Here is an 18,769-nt window from a genome sequence, read left to right on the forward strand (position 1 = left end):
CACGCCACTTAAACACTCACACACGCCAATGAAACACTCGCTCATACCACTGAAACACACGCCACTGAAACACTCGCACACGCCAATGAAACACTCGCTCATACCACAGAAACACTCACACACGCCACTTAAACACTCACACACGCCAATGAAACACTCGCTCATACCACTGAAACACAAGCCACTGAAACACTCGCACACGCCAATGAAACGCTCGCTCACACTACTGAAACACTCACACACGCCAATGAAACACTCACACACGCCAATGAAACACTCACACACGCCACTGAAACACTCGCTCACGCCAATGAAACACTCACACACGCCACTGAAACACTCTCACACGCCACTGAAACACTCACACACGCTACTGAAACACTCTCACACGCCACTGAAACACTCACAAACGCAAGTGAAACGCTCGCTCATGCCACTGAAACACTCACACACGCCAATGAAACACTCGCACACGCCACTGAAACACTCGGACACGCTACTGAAACACTCTCACACGCCACTGAAACACTCACAAACGCAAGTGAAACGCTCGTTCATGCCACTGAAACACTCACACACACAAGTGAAACGCTCGCTCATGCCGATGAAACGCACGGACACGCTACTGAAACACTCGCTCACGCCACTGAAACACTCACACGCCACTGAAACACTCTCACACGCTACTGAAACACTTGCTCACTCCACTGAAACGCTCACACACACCACTGAAACACTCGCACACGCCAATGAAACACTCACACACGACAATGAAACACTCACACAAGCCACTGAAACACTCACACAAGCCACGGAAACACTCACACACGCCACTGAAACACTCGGACACGCTACTGAAACACTCGCTCACACCACTGAAACACTCTCACACGCCACTGAAACACTCACACAAGCCACCTAAACACTCACACATGCCACTGAAACACTCTCACACGCCACTGAAACACTCTCACACGCCACTGAAACACTCACAAACGCAAGTGAAACGCTCGCTCATGCCACTGAAACACTCACACAAGCCACTGAAACACTCGCTCACGCCACTGAAACACTCTCACACGCCACTGAAACACTCTCACACGCCACTGAAACACTCGGACACGCTACTGAAACACTCTCACACGCCACTGAAACACTCACAAACGCAAGTGAAACGCTCGCTCATGCCACTGAAACACTCACACGCCACTGAAACATTCGCTCACGCCACTGAAACTCTCACACGCCACTGAAACACTCGGACACGCTACTGAAACACTCTCACACGCCACTGAAACACTCAAAAACGCAAGTGAAACGCTCGCTCATGCCACTGAAACACTCATACACGCCACTGAAACACTCACACGCCACTGAAACATTCACACACACCAATGAAACACCTGCACATGCCACTTAAACACTCACACACGCCAATGAAACACTCACACACGCCAATGAAACACTCACTCATACCACTGAAACACACGCCACTGAAACACTCGCACACGCCAATGAAACGCTCGCTCACACTACTGAAACACTCACACACGCCAATGAAACACTCACACACGGCACTTAAACACTCACACACGCCAATGAAACACTCACAGAAGCCACTGAAACACTCACACAAGCCACGGAAACACTCAAAAACGCAAGTGAAACGCTCGCTCATGCCACTGAAATACTCACACACGCCACTGAAACACTCACACGCCACTGAAACATTCACACACACCAATGAAACACTCGCACACGCCACTTAAACACTCACACACGCCAATGAAACACTCACACATGCCAATGAAACACTCACTCATACCACTGAAACACACGCCACTGAAACACTCGCACACGCCAATGAAACGCTCGCTCACACTACTGAAACACTCACACATGCCAATGAAACACTCACACACGGCACTTAAACACTCACACACGCCAATGAAACACTCACAGAAGCCACTGAAACACTCACACAAGCCACGGAAACACTCTCACACGCCACTGAAACACTCACACATGCCAATGAAACACTCTCACACGCCACTGAAACACTCACACGCCACTGAAACATTCACACACACCAATGAAACACTCGCTCACGCCACTGAAACACTCACACGCCACTGAAACACTCGAACACGCTACTGAAACACTCTCACACGCCACTGAAACACTCACAAACGCAAGTGAAACGCTCGCTCATGCCACTGAAACACTCATACACGCCACTTAAACACTCACACACGCCAATGAAATACTCGCTCATACCACTGAAACACACGCCACTGAAACACTCGCACACGCCAATGAAACGCTCGCTCACACTACTGAAACACTCACACACGCCAATGAAACACTCACACACGCCAATGAAACACTCACAGAAGCCACTGAAACACTCACACACGCCACTGAAACACTCGCACACGCCAATGAAACGCTCGCTCACACTACTGAAACACTCACACACGCCAATGAAACACTCACACACGCCAATGAAACACTCTCACACGCCACTGAAACACTCTCACACGCCACTGAAACACTCGCACACGCCAATGAAACACTCACACACGCCAATGAAACACTCTCACACGCCACTGAAACACTCACACACGCCAATGAAACACTCACACACGCCAATGAAACACTCACAGAAGCCACTGAAACACTCACACACGCCACTGAAACACTCACACACGCCAATGAAACACTCTCACACGCCACTGAAACACTCTCACACATGCCAATGAAACACTTGCACACGCCAATGAAACACTCGCACACGCCACTTAAACACTCACACATGCCAATGAAACACTCACAAAAGCCACGGAAACACTCTCACACGCCACTGAAACACTCTCACACGCCACTGAAACACTCGCACACGCCAATGAAACGCTTGCTCACGCCACTGAAACACTCAGACGCCACTCAAACACACAGACGCCACTCAAACACACAAGAGAAACACTCACACACGCCAATGAAACACTCGCTCATGCCACTGAAATACTCGCACACGCCAATGAAACACTCGCACACGCCACTTAAACACTCACACACGCCAATGAAACACTCACACAAGCCACGGAAACACTCACACACGCCACTGAAACACTCGCTCACGCCACTGTAACACTCTCACACGCCACTGAAACACTCACACACGCCAATGAAACACTCACACACGCCAATGAAACACTCACACGCCACTGAAACACTCACACACGCCAATGAAACACTCGCACACGCCAATGAAACACTCGCTCATGCCACTGAAACACTCACACAAGCCACTGATACACTCGCTCATGCCATTGAAACACTCACATGCCACTGAAACACTCACACACGCCACTGATACACTCGCTCATGCCACTGAAACACTCACACACGCCAATGAAACACTCTCTCATGCCACTGAAACACTCGCACACGCCAATGAAACACTCGCACACGCCACTGAAACACTCGCACACGCCACTGAAACACTCACACACGCCACTGAAACACTCAAACAAGCCACTGAAACACTCGGACACACCACTGAAACACTCGCACACGGCACTGAAACACTCGCACACGGCACTGAAACACTCGCACACGGCACTGAAACACTCGCACAAGCCACTGAAACACTCGCACACGCCACTGAAACACTCGCACAAGCCACTGAAACACTCGCACACGCCACTGAAACACTCGCACACGCCACTGAAACACTCACACAAGCCACTGAAACACTCACACACACCACTGAAACACTCACACATGCCACTGAAACACTCGGACACGCTACTGAAACACTCACACATGAATCAGTCTTTATTATGAATTATTCAGTATCGACTATGCATTTTACAGTGTCTATTATTAACATGTGGTGATTCCTATGATTTTTTGTGCTATGAATTATACACTATCTATTACAAATTATCATGTAATAACTATGAATTTTGTACTGTCCACTATGAATATTCAGTATCCATGGTGGATTATTTAGATTTAGATTATTGTAGATTATTTATCTACAATTAATATTTAGTGACTACTATGAACTATTCAGTCTTCACTATGCATTATTTTGTATCTGCATTTAATTTTTCAGTATCTTTTCAGTATCTCTAACCTTTATAGTTTTTCATCGCCGAACCGTCGACGTCTCCCGACAGTACAAAATAATTGAAAATGTTGCCATAGGTAACCTCAGACCACCCTTTCATCTCATCCACCCACTGTGTTCTGACCCTTGGGTGAGGTAATGTTGTCCCATTCGAGCTTTTTATTGCTTCTTTGGTCTCCCCCCATGTAACCTTGTGCATTTTGTTTCTTGTAGCTAGCTAGCCAAGTAGCTGACCGGAAGTTCTAACACGAAGGCGGAAAAACCAAACTCGTGAAAGTGGGCGTCACTCTCTGAGCCAGGGTCCTCTCTGTGTGGAGTTTGTTCTCCCCGTGTCTGCGTGGGTTTCCTCCGGGTTCTCCGGTTTCCTCCCACAGTCCAAAGACATGCAGTCAGGCTGATTGGACATGCTACACTGCCCCTGGGTGTGAGTGACTGTCTGTGTCTGTCTGTCTGCCCTGCGATGGACTAGCGACCTGTCCAGGGTGTATCCTGCCTTCCGCCCGAAGACTGCTGGGATAGGTTCCAGCATCCCCCCGCGACCCTGACGGAGAAGCGGCTTAGAAAATGGATGGATGGATGGATGGATGGAGTTTAAAACGGCGCCTCATGTATGTCTGTGAGCGCGAACAGCCAATGAGCTGCTCCGCTCGCCCTTCAATCATCACGCTCTAGCAGTGAAGCCCGCCTCCCTCTTCCTGAAATCCGTTTACTGTAGAAAAAAGTGAAATATATGGATAAGATTTCTTAGTCTTTCAGGGAAATCCATCCTTCTACTGTGTAAAATTAAAGGAAAATTCTAGTTCAGTGATTAGAAACTATTTTAACTTCGTTTTTAGCCGTTGGGTTCCATTCACTCCCATTGATTGAGGATTCGCTCGCGGGCGTCCTCTGCAGTTCAGCAGGCCTGTTTTTGCTATAATGGGTGGGAATAGGAAACCGGCTGTGAAGCTGGCGGTGCATGATTCCAGCCGGACCCTTCTCCGGCATCGAGGTGTGTGTATATCTGTCTCTGTAGAGATCCGAGTCCGAGTGGTGGCGCTAAGTGTGTAACTGCGGTTCTCATGCACTAATACAGAGCAGAAGAAGAGCCTGCTGCGCTACAGCGGGTAGTGTTGATAGAAAAGCCGGAGCTGCGCTGCTGAAGGTGCGATAACTTCGACCGTTTATACCGCGTTTTTCCTTCATCTTCGCAGAATGGTTCGGTTTTTTAAAACATCAGGAGTCGTGAAGTAACACAGGAGCAGGACTTGGCACTTTCGGCCAGCTAGGTTAGCTCATCTTAATAGCTTCTTGTTCGAATTTTCCCGTTCCACCTTAAACGGTGCAGTCTTACATTGTGGCATCAGGCGCCAGGATGTGACTGCTGCAGCATTTAAGGTGGAACGGGAAAATTCGAATAGGAAACCGACTTCTTCGGTTAACAATTACATTGTTAAGATGTAAACAAAGCCATTCGAAGTCGCTCAGTTACAGAGAAATATTGCATGAAATGATTATGAATATGCCGCCTGATGTCTGAAATAGTTTCGAGAAGATTTTTAGCGCTGAACTCATGGTGGAGGGATACATGTAAGGCCTTCTGAGGCAAAATAGTACCCAGAGAAAATAATAACAACAATACATTTTAATAATAATGTACTTTTCGTTAAAGTGAATATCTCAAGGTGCTACAAAGGTAAATTAAATACAATATAACAATACAGAGCAATAACATTTAATAAGAAAAGGCCTTTCAAAATAAAAGTCTTTAGGATGTTTTTAATAAATGTATGTTTTCCCAGATTTTCTGTTAAAAGGGACGTGATATTGATGGGCTAAATTATTAAGATTTAGGAAAAAATTCAAGATGTCAAGATGTAAACTGGTGGGTCCAGGACTGTGTTATATTTCTAAGGTAAGGCAAGTTGAAGCTAGGTCATAGGACCCCCATGGACCCTCACAGAGCAGATACTATTTGGATGGTGGGTCATTCTCAGCACTGCAGTAACACTGATGTGGTGGTAGTGGTGGTGGTGTTTTAGTGTGTGTTGTGCTGGTCTGAGTGGATCAGACACAGCAGTGCTGCTGGAGATTTAAACACTTCAGTGTCGCTGCTGGACTGAGAAGTCCACCCACCAAAAATATCCACCCACCAGCGTCCTGTGAGCAGCGTCCTGTGACCACTGATGAAGGACTAGAGGATGACCAATATAAACTGTGCAGCAGCAGATGAGCTGTCATCTCTGACTTTACAGCTACAAGGTGGACCGACAAGATAGGAGTGTCTAATAGAGTGGACAGTGAGTGGACACAGTGTTTAAAAACTCCAGCAGCACTGCTGTGTCTGATTCACTCTCACTAGCGCAACGCACACTAACACACCACCACCACGTCAGTGTTGAGAATGACCCACCACCCAAATAGTACCTGCTCTGTGAGGGTCCGTGGGGGTCCAGACCACTGAAGAACAGGGTAAAAGGGGGTAACAAAGTATCAGAGAAACAGATGGACTACAGTCTGTAACTGTAGAACTACAAAGTGCAGCTATACAGTAAGTGGAGCTGATAAAATGGATAATGAGCAGAGAAACAAGGAGGTGGTCATAACATTATGCCTGATCGGTGTATATATACTTGCCAAGATGTCATTTTTTTGCATCCTTTTGATGCTTTTCCCATTTTTTTCATTCTCTATTATCCAGAAAAGAATGGCGTCCTGTTACGACTCTTCCCCTGTCCACTTCCCTACATGGCTCACCTCCGCAGACGCCTCAGGAGAAGCCTCCAAAGAAGAATATGTCACACTGCTGAAAACAGAAGACATTAAAGTTGAGAACATCGACTTCGGAGAAAGCTGCAGTTCCCAGCAAGTGACTTCTGACGCTCTCTGTGCTGGAGCGCCTTCCAGACGAACTCAGAAAGATCCGGACATGGATATATTCTACCACTGCTCGGAGTGCGGTAAGAATTTCACCAAACTGGGTAACCTCCAGACACACCGGCGCATTCACACGGGAGAGAGGCCTTATCTCTGCTCGGAGTGCGGGAAGGGTTTCATCACACTGAACCACCTCCAGATACACCAGCGCGTTCACACGGGAGAAAAGCCGTATCAGTGCTCGGAATGCGGGAAGAGTTTTAATCAGCAGATAAGTTTGAAAGAGCACCAGCGCATCCACACGGGAGAGAAGCCATACGACTGCGTGTTCTGTGGGATGAGTTTTAGACAGAGAGGCACCCTCAGAAAACACGAGCGTGTCCACACTGGAGAGAAGCCGTACATTTGCTCGGAATGTGGGAAGAGTTTCAGTCTGAGGAGCAGCCTCCAGAGACACCAGCGCATTCACACAGGAGAGAGACCGTATTACTGCTCGTACTGCGGGAAGAGCTTTATACAGCATAGCAATCTCAAACTACACCTGCGCAGTCACAAGACGGAGAGGCTGTATCGCTGCTCGGACTGCGGGAAGAGTTTTACTCTGAAGAGTGGCCTCCAGAGACACCAGTGCGTCCACACAGGAGAGGAGCCATATGACTGAATGTGATGGGGGGGGCAGGATCTGGAGTTGCACTATTGCGTTCATACAGGAGCTAAACCATATTATTCCTCAGAGTGTGGACGCAACTTTGGGCATTCAAACGCTGCAAGTGCATTAAAGCTACGTTCACATTACAAGCCTCGTTTCTCAAATCCGAAATTTTTTCCTCAAATCCGATCTCTCTGACTCGATGGTTCACACTCGTTTAGGTAAGCGATTCAAATCTGTCGTTAATCTGAACAAACCGGCATCCAGAAATAACCCTCATGAGCTCCTCCTACTCAATAACGTCACGTGACTGAATCACTGCATCACCAGCACAAACTAACAAGCATAACGAGCTTCGCTGAGAAGATCATTAACTCTGATCAGCTCTCAGCTTCATTATTAGAGCCAGACGAAGGAGAAAAGGGTGAGCTGAGCTGCTTTTCCACCATTTACAGGCTTTAACGTCTGTTCAGCACTGTTGTCATGGTAAAGCTGAATGATGGCACAGCGCAGTGGAGAAAAAGCACATGGATTCCGATCTGAGCGTCACATTAAGGTCGGATACGTATCCGATCTAGGATCTAAGATTGGATTTGTGCATCCACACAGCTCTGAAAACATCAGATTTCAGTCACGTTAGGGCAGAAAAGCTGATTTGTGTCACTTCAGCCTAGTAATGTGAACGTAGCCTGAGACAGAGGAGGGAACTTGATCATGACTCTCATTAGAATCATCATCATCTAATGGTGTTATTCCACTGGACCGTGCAGGACGGTACATGATCACATAGGGCTGGACGATATGACCTTATATATCGTTAATGTGATGAATTAATTCACATTATAATACAATATGCTTTTTTGAACCTATCGGACATGCTGTCAGTATGTAGAACACTGACCCAACTACCTGTGTCATTATAAAGAGTGCAAAATTAGGCCCATTTATTATTAATAATAATAAGTAGTACAAAGACAACAAATAAAATGTTGAAACTGAGAAATTTTAATGCTTTTTTGAAAAAAGAAAAATAGAATTTTGAATTTGATGCCAACAACATGTTCCAAAAAAGTTGGGATGTGGCCACAAAAGGCTGATAAAGTTGTGTAATGTTAAACAAAAAACATCTGGTGGTTGATTGTGAACAGGTCAGTAACATAATTGGGCATAAATGAAGCCTCCCAGAGAGGCGGAGTCTATAATAGTAATAATAGAAAAGGAGCACAAAATGCATAAAACGGTGAGAGTCGTATGAATAAAAGAACAAAGCCGTTTAAACAAGGAACTAATTTTTAATGAATAAGGATTTTTTTGTTATTTAAAAATGACATAAAAATGAGAATAAAATTAAGTGTACTTCATTTTTTGTAGTATTTTTAAAAATGTAGCACACTTTTTTTACTCTGCTCCAACTGACCACATGTCTGAAAAAATAAATATTGTCACGCATCGCTTGTTATGAAAATTTAAAAAGTATCACAATATTGTGTTGTTGCTGTATCGCCCACCTCTGATCGCATGTTTCTCTGGACTATACCCAAGTACCTGCTTGGCTTTGGTCACCCTAATTGTAGTTGTGCCAAGCTGGAACGTGTGGATGGAGCTAGTAATGTCTGCAAAACACGGTCGACACTGGACTTTTCACATTAGTCCTGTCGGGATCGTGAAATTATAGAGGACGGTTTGCTGCCAGTTTAATGTTTAATTAATAATTTTTTTGTTTGTTGTATGTAACTGTTAAAGGATCAGCCTAAAGTGACCGATTTAAATAGATTATCTATCTAGATCCCTGGCTGTCGATGCTTTGTCCGCACTGCAGAAATCAGAATCAGATTTGTTTCTTATATCTGACAGGAGCTTAAAGTGGTTAGTAGACAAATTAATGACTAGCATGTCAGACTGGGTTCCCTCCAGGCTGTAGCTTCTCTGAGATGAGCATTTTCTCTCGTCTGATGCTCGAAATTCCCGGCTGGAAGACCTTGCTAATTATCTAATGAGATATATTTGGCATAAATTTTGGTTTTCACAAAGTTTGCTGACACAGCTTTTTTAAGAACCTTTTGTCAGATGTTTCTGTGATTATAATGAAGATTATACCATTACCATACAATTATAAGCATTGCATACATGTTATCTTTTTATTTACAAATACATCCAGTTTAAGCAAAGACTTAATATTTACAGTGTTGACCCTTCTTCTTTAAGAGCATCCTCCAAGAGCAGCTTCTCCCAACAATCCAGGAGCAATTTGGAGATGAACAATGCTTTTTCCAGCATGATGGAGCACCATGCCACAAGGCAAAAGTGATAACCAAGTGGCTTGGTGAACAAAACATTAAAATTTTGAGTCCATGGCCAGGAAACTCACCAGATCTCAGTCCCGTTGCAAACCTGTAGTCAATCTTAAAAAAGAGGGTGGACAAACAAAAACCCAGAAACTGTGATCAACTCCAAGCACTGATTAGGCAAGAATGGGTTGCCATCATTCAAGATTTTGCCCAGAAGCTGATATCCAGCATGCTGAGGCGAATTGCAGAAATCTTAAAGAAGAAGGGTCAAGACTGTAAATATTAAGTCTTTGCTTAAACTGGTTGTATTTGTCAACAAAAAGTTAACACATGTATGGAATGCTTATAATTGTACTTCATTATACCATATAAACATCTGACAAAAGGTTCTAAAAAAACTGAGGCAGCAAACTTGGTGAAAACCAAAATTTATGCACATTCTCCAAAATTCTGTCCACAAGTGTACAGGGTGATTAAAAAAGATTAATCCGATTTCTAAATGATTTATTTCACCTGTAAATCATTACAGATCAATGCAGTGAACTGTAAATGGTTTAAATGAGCATAAAGTTTATGTAGTTGTACAAGGTCTCAGTCTGAACATCCTCCAGCTGTATGGATGACATCAACACCACAGTCAAACTCATCCCATACTGGATTGAGCGTGTCGGGTGTCGCTGCCCTCACGGCTCTTTCAGTGCGATTTCGGAGATCAACGCCTCCCCACAAAAATGCCACACGACGTGAGATCTGGTGATGCTGGTGACCTTTTTCTTGGAACTGTTGGTACCAACAACGAACACTGTGAGCTGTTGGAAGTTCAATGCCAGACTGACAGTCAGAAACTCTATGACCACCTCTTTCAATTGGATTGTGCTTGGTTCCTCAGCACCTCGTGATTGTAAAAATATGGCACTTTCAAGTCGGATTATTTTTTTGGATCGCCCTGTATTTAAGTGCTGAAGCGGCTGCCCGAACTGAAGACTGACAAGTGTGACATTGGGTCCGGGTAATCTGACAATTTTTCATTATCATGATCAATTATGCCATAATATAATACAGTGTGCTTTTCTGAACATGTCACAAATGTCATCAGTACTTGTAGACACTGACCAACTGCATGTTGCATTATAAAGAGAGCAAGTTTAGTCCCGTTTCACAGGATTTTGGGAGAATATTGAATAAAAATGGTTGTGTTCACAGTTTATAGTATTTTTTACAATGAAGCACTCCTGGTTCTCTTTTTTTTTTCTTTCTTTCTCGGTTCCAGGTGATCAGATGTCTGAAAAAGTACATATGGTGACGCATCATATATCACTAAAATTTCTTGAATTATTGCAATATTTTTGCCATATCGCCCACCTCTGTGGCTTTTTAAAAATGGTTATTGTGTGCAAAATCAAGTTTTCACTGTTGACAGTGAAACGGTTGCTTTTCCAGATGCTTTTAAAACTGTCCTTTATTAAAAAAGAGTAGGCTGGGTTTTGCTGCAAGCTATTTTACAGCTTTTTTTTTTTGTAAGTAGTTTTAGAGAAAGTTGTTGTAAAATAATGAAATTCCAGTCAAGTTTTTGTTGTGTTGAGTATTGAGACAGTGTTGTAAATGCACTCAGGCTTTGTGCTGATGCACAGAATCCATCTCTTTTGGTCTTTTAGGGCCTTGGCACAAATGCAGATGCAGTTGATCACAAGATTCTAATCCATCGTCATGAAAACTGCATACTTCTTGATTGGGGTACCCCAAGATTCAGTTTTAGGGCCTTTGCTTTTCTCTTTGTACGTGCTGCCACACGAAACCTGATATGGGTTTGATGTGCAATCATACATTTCCATTCCTTGTGAAAATCTAAGCTCTTGACAGGTTTACAAGCTGTGTGTCAGATGCTTCTCACTTGTGTCTCAGTTTTTTCCTCAATTAAGTAAAGAAAAAAAACAAATACTAATTCTTGGTACTAAAATTTGAGGAAGTAGTTTTTACTCTTTCGAGATTGCTGAAGTTAAACAGTGAAACAGTTGTTTTTCCAGATGCTTTTAATGCTGCCATGGAGAAGCCTTCATTAAAAAAAAAAAAAAAAAAAGAGTAGCCTGGGTTTTGCTCAATTATTTTACAGGTCTTTTAAAACTTCATATTTAAAGTAGTTTTAGAGAAAGTAGTTTTCAAATGATGAAATTCCAGTCATGTTCTGAATGCCCTTGGCCTTTGTGCTGATGTACAGAATCCTTCTGTCTTGGTCTTTCAGGGTCTTGGTGCAAGTTCGGATGCAGTTGATCACAAGGTTTTACTGGGTTCAGTTTTAGGGTCTTTGCTTTTCTCTTTGTACATGTTACCTCACAAAACCTGATATGGGGGGGTGATCTGTAATCCCACATTTTCTTTCCTTCTGCAAGAAAAGGGACTGACAAGCTTAGCAGCAGTCAATGTTTTTTTTTCCCACTTGCACAATAAATTATTGGTATTAAAATTCAGAGGAAGCTGCTTTGTGGAAAACAAAGTTGTTTTTACTCATTTGAGATCTGCCTTTTCTCAGAGCAACACAGAGAAACTTGTAGCATTTGTTCAGCAGAGTTGATCACTGTAATGGTCTTCTTACTGGAGAAAACAGTCCACCCTCCAGAACCTGTACAGAACGCAGCAGTACAGATCCTCACAGCACCAACACAGAGAGCTCTCATCACCCCGTTCAGACTGATGGAGATTGTGTTAAATATGGTTCTGCCAGGGCCGGCCCTTCCATTAGGCGATATAGGCAAATGCTAATGGCGCCGTCTGTCCAGGGGGGCGCTCGCCGGCATTTTTTTTTTTTTTTTTTTTTTTTTTTTTTTTTTACACAAATGAACGATTAATAAATATGAAAACAAGCAAAGTCCACATAATCATAACTTCACTGTTTAATAATATTAGTCAAATTAATAATTATTATAATAACACACAACACCTATCACCCGTGCCCCCCCCACCCCCGCACGCTCTGCGCACCTCGTTACTGTTTCTCTGTGAGGAAAAAGACAACGCCACAGAGTGAGTGACATCTCCCCGTAAAGATGTCTAAAAGGCAGAAGTCCTCTGGTGCCCAGGGCAGACAAAGGAGAAAAGAGGAGGAAGAAAGGCGGCAAAAAAAACAGAGGTAATATAATATGGTGAATTAACCATGTGTATGTTGTACAGTAAAAGTTCCCTTCAGAAAAATAGTTACTAGCTAGCAAGTGATAGTGTCAGTTACCCCCTTCCCTAAACTCATTAAAGAAATTTGAAAAGACCCCCCCCCCGTTTTCACTAATGCTGATTAGAGACTCTCTACAATAAGCAGAAAGTTGTTCTCTGCACTACTTTATGTAAAATAGTTTAAAAATATTTTTTGTGCAACACCTTTATGTTTATTTATTGTTATACGGTTATATTTATAACTCGTTTACTCTTTATTTGTTTCATTAACACTGATTTTACTGTTTTACTGTTGTTTTCGTTCTAAAATTAAAAAAAACCTCAAAAACAAAGCTTTGCAGTGTCTGTGTGAGTGTATAAACCCGATGATTGATGATGCAGGAGGCACCAACCAAAATCTCGCCTAGGGCACCACATTGGGCAGGGCCGGCTCTGGGTTCTGCTATTGCACACAAGCTTGACATTGTAACAACAACAACATAACTGTATAGAACCATTTACAACACATTCTCTTATCATTTCAATATGCAAAGAACCATTTAAGCATGTAATGGTTCTGTGTGGAACTAAGTAGATCTAAATAGAACCATTGCCTTTGCTAAAGAACCTTTTATTTTTTACGTGTGTCCTAAATTTTAATGTACATTTTTTGCTTTTTAAGTACTTTAGTGAAACCAATGAACTGATTGTTCACATGAATACACAAGTTCAGTGATGTTTGTATAATTTCATTAAGTGGTGTCAGCAGTATTGCTGACCACAGTGGTATTGGTGGGGAGCGCATACACAGGTTTGGGGTGTAGCTAGTAAGTTTTAAAGATCAATCAGTCAAACAAAAGTACATTCTTTATAAAATGAAAGATTTATTTCATGTAAGGGAGGAAAAGCATTTTAAGATCTGTCAATTTCAAGTGCTTTATTAGACCTCGGGCAAGGGTCGCCACCATGCGGCTCCATCTGGAGTTAATGTAGAAATGATAATTAACCCTTTAGCTCTGAAGATCAGCGCAGACTGATGGTCACTATAGCGACACAAACGACAGTCTTGCCTAATTAGTAGCTACGAAATGGCAAAGAGAGAGATTTAAGGCGAACATTGATCATTTGGAGACGAATGGACTTAGTGTTTATAATCACTCCAGCTGGTTTCCTGATATGTTTAATCTGCAGCGAGAAACTCACAGCCATTAAGAAGTTGTGAAGCTGAAGTTGCTTCTCATTCTCCAGCTTCTTGTTTGAATTTTCCCATTCCACCGTAAATGGTGCAGCAGTTACATTGTGGCGCCTCAGGCACATTTAAGGTGGAACAGGAAAAGTCTGAACGAGAAGCTGGAGAATGAGAAGCGACTTCAGCCTCGTAAAAGTCAAACATTGAGAGACGTTTTACAAGAAACTGTTTTAGTTTTGTGGGTTGGGTTGCAACCTCTGGTCTAGGGCTACAGCCAAATGTCTTATTATTATTTTATTTTTATTTTTTTTGGTAAAAGTTCTTAGTTTGGAAAAATGAAAGATAAATTCTCAGCATTTCTATTCTGTTCTCGTAAAGTGTCATTCTTGAAAAACTATGTTATCAAAATATGACTAAACCCAGATGGAAGCTGTAGGGTTTCTAAAGTTTTCTGTGGTGATTAGTCGGCAGAGTAGTGTAAATAGCTGCTGACACTCCAGAGCCGGGACCAGGCCGCAGACAGACAGGCTAAACTGACCGTCTGTGATCCGCCATGAAGCGTCACCCAGGTTCAATTTTATTGAGACTGTGTCTTTGCCCCAAATTAAAACTAAATTTAAATAATAGAAAAACTCAATCAGCCTGTTTAAACAACCTAATCAATATATATCCGTATTCAGATGATAGCACTAACACCTTAGATCTAAAATTTGGACTACTCAATATAAGATCACTAAACTCAAAAGCAGTCATCATAAATGAAATTATAAGCAATCATAAATTTGACATTTTCTGTCTCACTGAAACGTGGGTTAGACCTGATGAATATTCAGCTTTAAATGAAGCCACGCCTGTAGGCTATAATTATGCACATAGGCCAAGATTATCAGGCAAGGGAGGAGTCTGTATAATATACCAAAATACTCTGGATATTAGTCAGAAACAATGTGACACTTTCACTTCCTTTGAGGTCCTTCCCATTCATGTTACAAATCCGGTCACAGAAAAGAACGCATTTTCATTATTTAACATTTACCGGCCACCAGGGCCCTACTCTGAATTTTTAAAAGAATTTAGTGATTTCGCTGCAAACCTGGCTGTGTGCAACGATAAAGTAATAATTGTAGGAGATTTTAATATTCACTTTGAGAACGCAGATGACTCACTAAAAAAGGCATTTACTTCAATTCTAGACTCTGTTGGTTTTACCCAAAATGTAACAGGGCCTACACACTACTGTTGTCACACGTTAGATTTAGTTTTGACACTAGGTCTTATAATCCTAGAATTCTGTTTAGTCTGATTTCCCGAATCACAAAAAATCAGGCAGGTACTGAACCAGAAATCCTAGCGACTCTCATCAGTGAAGCTTTTATGGACTTCTTTAATAATAAAATTGAAAATATTAGACAACAAATTCAACCCACAGTATTAAATCCAACTTGGCTGTCATCTGACTTGGGTGATATAAAACAAAACACAGTTGTAGAAAAGAGCCTGGAAACTTTTCACCCACTCCCACTGTAAGGGGGAGCGAGGAGGCGGACGCATACGCGGAGATAAGCGAGATTTATTACGGGCAAATCCAGGGTTGTAGTCAGAACAGTCCAGGGTCAATGAGCCGACACGGACAGATCGAGGGTAAGACATGACGAAAACAACCAGAACCAACACAAACAAAGACCAGGTACAACGATACAATGATACAATACAAAAGGTACAAAGACTGGCAAACGCAAAGAGCAAACACAGGGCTTAAATACATGGAACAATGAGGGACAGGTGAAAACAATCAGGGGCGGAGTTACAAACCAAAACAAGAACACATGGACAGGACTGGGAGGAGCCAACCGTGACAGAACCCCCCCCCAAAGGCACGCACACCGGGCGTGCCACACAGAACAAAACAAACCAACCCAACAAAAAAGCGAAACCCAGAGAAAGACAAAACTAAACGGGCACAGAGGCAGAATCGGGCACAGAGGCAGGAACGGGCACAGAGGCAGGAACGGGCACAGAGGCAGGAACGGAACCACAAGGCACAGGAACAGAACCACAAGGCACAGGAACAGAACCACAAGGCACAGGAACAGACGGAGACACACAAGGCACAGGAACAGACGAAACAGAACGAGGACAAAAAACGGAGGGAGGACGAGGAGGCACACCAAAAAAAACGACGCTGACCGGAGACACAGGACGAGGAAAACAAGAACGAACAACAGACCACGCAAAAGACAGGGGAACAGGCACCAAGACAGACACAGGAACAGAAACAGGGACAGAAACAGAAACAGGAACAGAAACAAAAGGAGACACAGGAACGGGAACCACAACAGGAACGGGAACCGAGACAGACACAACAGTAGGGAACAGGACAAACCCAGGAACAGAACAAGGCAGAAACAAAGGAACGCAAACAGACACAGGAGGCACAGAAGGACCACAGGGAACAGGGACAGAAACGGAGGGCCCAGGGGGAACAGACACTGACGAGGGCGGGATGGGAGGGAACAAAGGGGATGCAACGTCCACGGAGGCAGGCGCGGGGCCTGCTGCGACGTCCACGGAGGCAGGCGCGGGGCCTGCTGCGACGTCCACGGAGGCAGGCGCGGGGCCTGCTGCGACGTCCACGGAGGCAGGCGCTTATAATGAAATTATAAGCAATCATAAATTTGACATTTTCTGTCTCACTGAAACGTGGGTTAGACCTGATGAATATTCAGCTTTAAATGAAGCCACGCCTGTAGGCTATAATTATGCACATAGGCCAAGATTATCAGGCAAGGGAGGAGTCTGTATAATATACCAAAATACTCTGGATATTAGTCAGAAACAATGTGACACTTTCACTTCCTTTGAGGTCCTTCCCATTCATGTTACAAATCCGGTCACAGAAAAGAACGCATTTTCATTATTTAACATTTACCGGCCACCAGGGCCCTACTCTGAATTTTTAAAAGAATTTAGTGATTTCGCTGCAAACCTGGCTGTGTGCAACGATAAAGTAATAATTGTAGGAGATTTTAATATTCACTTTGAGAACGCAGATGACTCACTAAAAAAGGCATTTACTTCAATTCTAGACTCTGTTGGTTTTACCCAAAATGTAACAGGGCCTACACACTACTGTTGTCACACGTTAGATTTAGTTTTGACACTAGGTCTTATAATCCTAGAATTCTGTTTAGTCTGATTTCCCGAATCACAAAAAATCAGGCAGGTACTGAACCAGAAATCCTAGCGACTCTCATCAGTGAAGCTTTTATGGACTTCTTTAATAATAAAATTGAAAATATTAGACAACAAATTCAACCCACAGTATTAAATCCAACTTGGCTGTCATCTGACTTGGGTGATATAAAACAAAACACAGTTGTAGAAAAGAGCCTGGAAACTTTTCACCCACTCCCACTGTAAGGGGGAGCGAGGAGGCGGACGCATACGCGGAGATAAGCGAGATTTATTACGGGCAAATCCAGGGTTGTAGTCAGAACAGTCCAGGGTCAATGAGCCGACACGGACAGATCGAGGGTAAGACATGACGAAAACAACCAGAACCAACACAAACAAAGACCAGGTACAACGATACAATGATACAATACAAAAGGTACAAAGACTGGCAAACGCAAAGAGCAAACACAGGGCTTAAATACATGGAACAATGAGGGACAGGTGAAAACAATCAGGGGCGGAGTTACAAACCAAAACAAGAACACATGGACAGGACTGGGAGGAGCCAACCGTGACAGAACCCCCCCCCAAAGGCACGCACACCGGGCGTGCCACACAGAACAAAACAAACCAACCCAACAAAAAAGCGAAACCCAGAGAAAGACAAAACTAAACGGGCACAGAGGCAGAATCGGGCACAGAGGCAGGAACGGGCACAGAGGCAGGAACGGGCACAGAGGCAGGAACAGAACCACAAGGCACAGGAACAGAACCACAAGGCACAGGAACAGAACCACAAGGCACAGGAACAGACGGAGACACACAAGGCACAGGAACAGACGAAACAGAACGAGGACAAAAAACGGAGGGAGGACGAGGAGGCACACCAAAAAAAACGACGCTGACCGGAGACACAGGACGAGGAAAACAAGAACGAACAACAGACCACGCAAAAGACAGGGGAACAGGCACCAAGACAGACACAGGAACAGAAACAGGGACAGAAACAGAAACAGAAACAAAAGGAGACACAGGAACGGGAACCACAACAGGAACGGGAACCGAGACAGACACAACAGTAGGGAACAGGACAAACCCAGGAACAGAACAAGGCAGAAACAAAGGAACGCAAACAGACACAGGAGGCACAGAAGGACCACAGGGAACAGGGACAGAAACGGAGGGCCCAGGGGGAACAGACACTGACGAGGGCGGGATGGGAGGGAACAAAGGGGATGCAACGTCCACGGAGGCAGGCGCGGGGCCTGCTGCGACGTCCACGGAGGCAGGCGCGGGGCCTGCTGCGACGTCCACGGAGGCAGGCGCGGGGCCTG

At 43.9% G+C, this 18,769-nt stretch overlaps 1 protein-coding gene across 1 annotated transcript in view; it reads left to right on the forward strand.

Annotated features, from left to right (window-relative positions):
* Positions 1-5,060: 5,060 nt before the first annotated feature.
* The window catches only part of LOC108440594 (zinc finger protein 658B-like), a 30,926-nt gene continuing 17,217 nt past the window's right edge, over positions 5,061-18,769 (forward strand). Inside the window, exons 1-2 of the mRNA XM_037540207.1 lie at positions 5,061-5,129; positions 6,819-7,652. Coding sequence (XP_037396104.1) covers positions 5,097-5,129; positions 6,819-7,652 — 867 coding nt within the window. The 5' untranslated portion in view covers positions 5,061-5,096. The remainder of the gene's footprint in view (positions 5,130-6,818; positions 7,653-18,769) is intronic.

The sequence above is a fragment of the Pygocentrus nattereri genome, chromosome 7 (assembly GCF_015220715.1).
Source record: "Pygocentrus nattereri isolate fPygNat1 chromosome 7, fPygNat1.pri, whole genome shotgun sequence".
Lineage (NCBI taxonomy): Eukaryota > Metazoa > Chordata > Actinopteri > Characiformes > Serrasalmidae > Pygocentrus > Pygocentrus nattereri.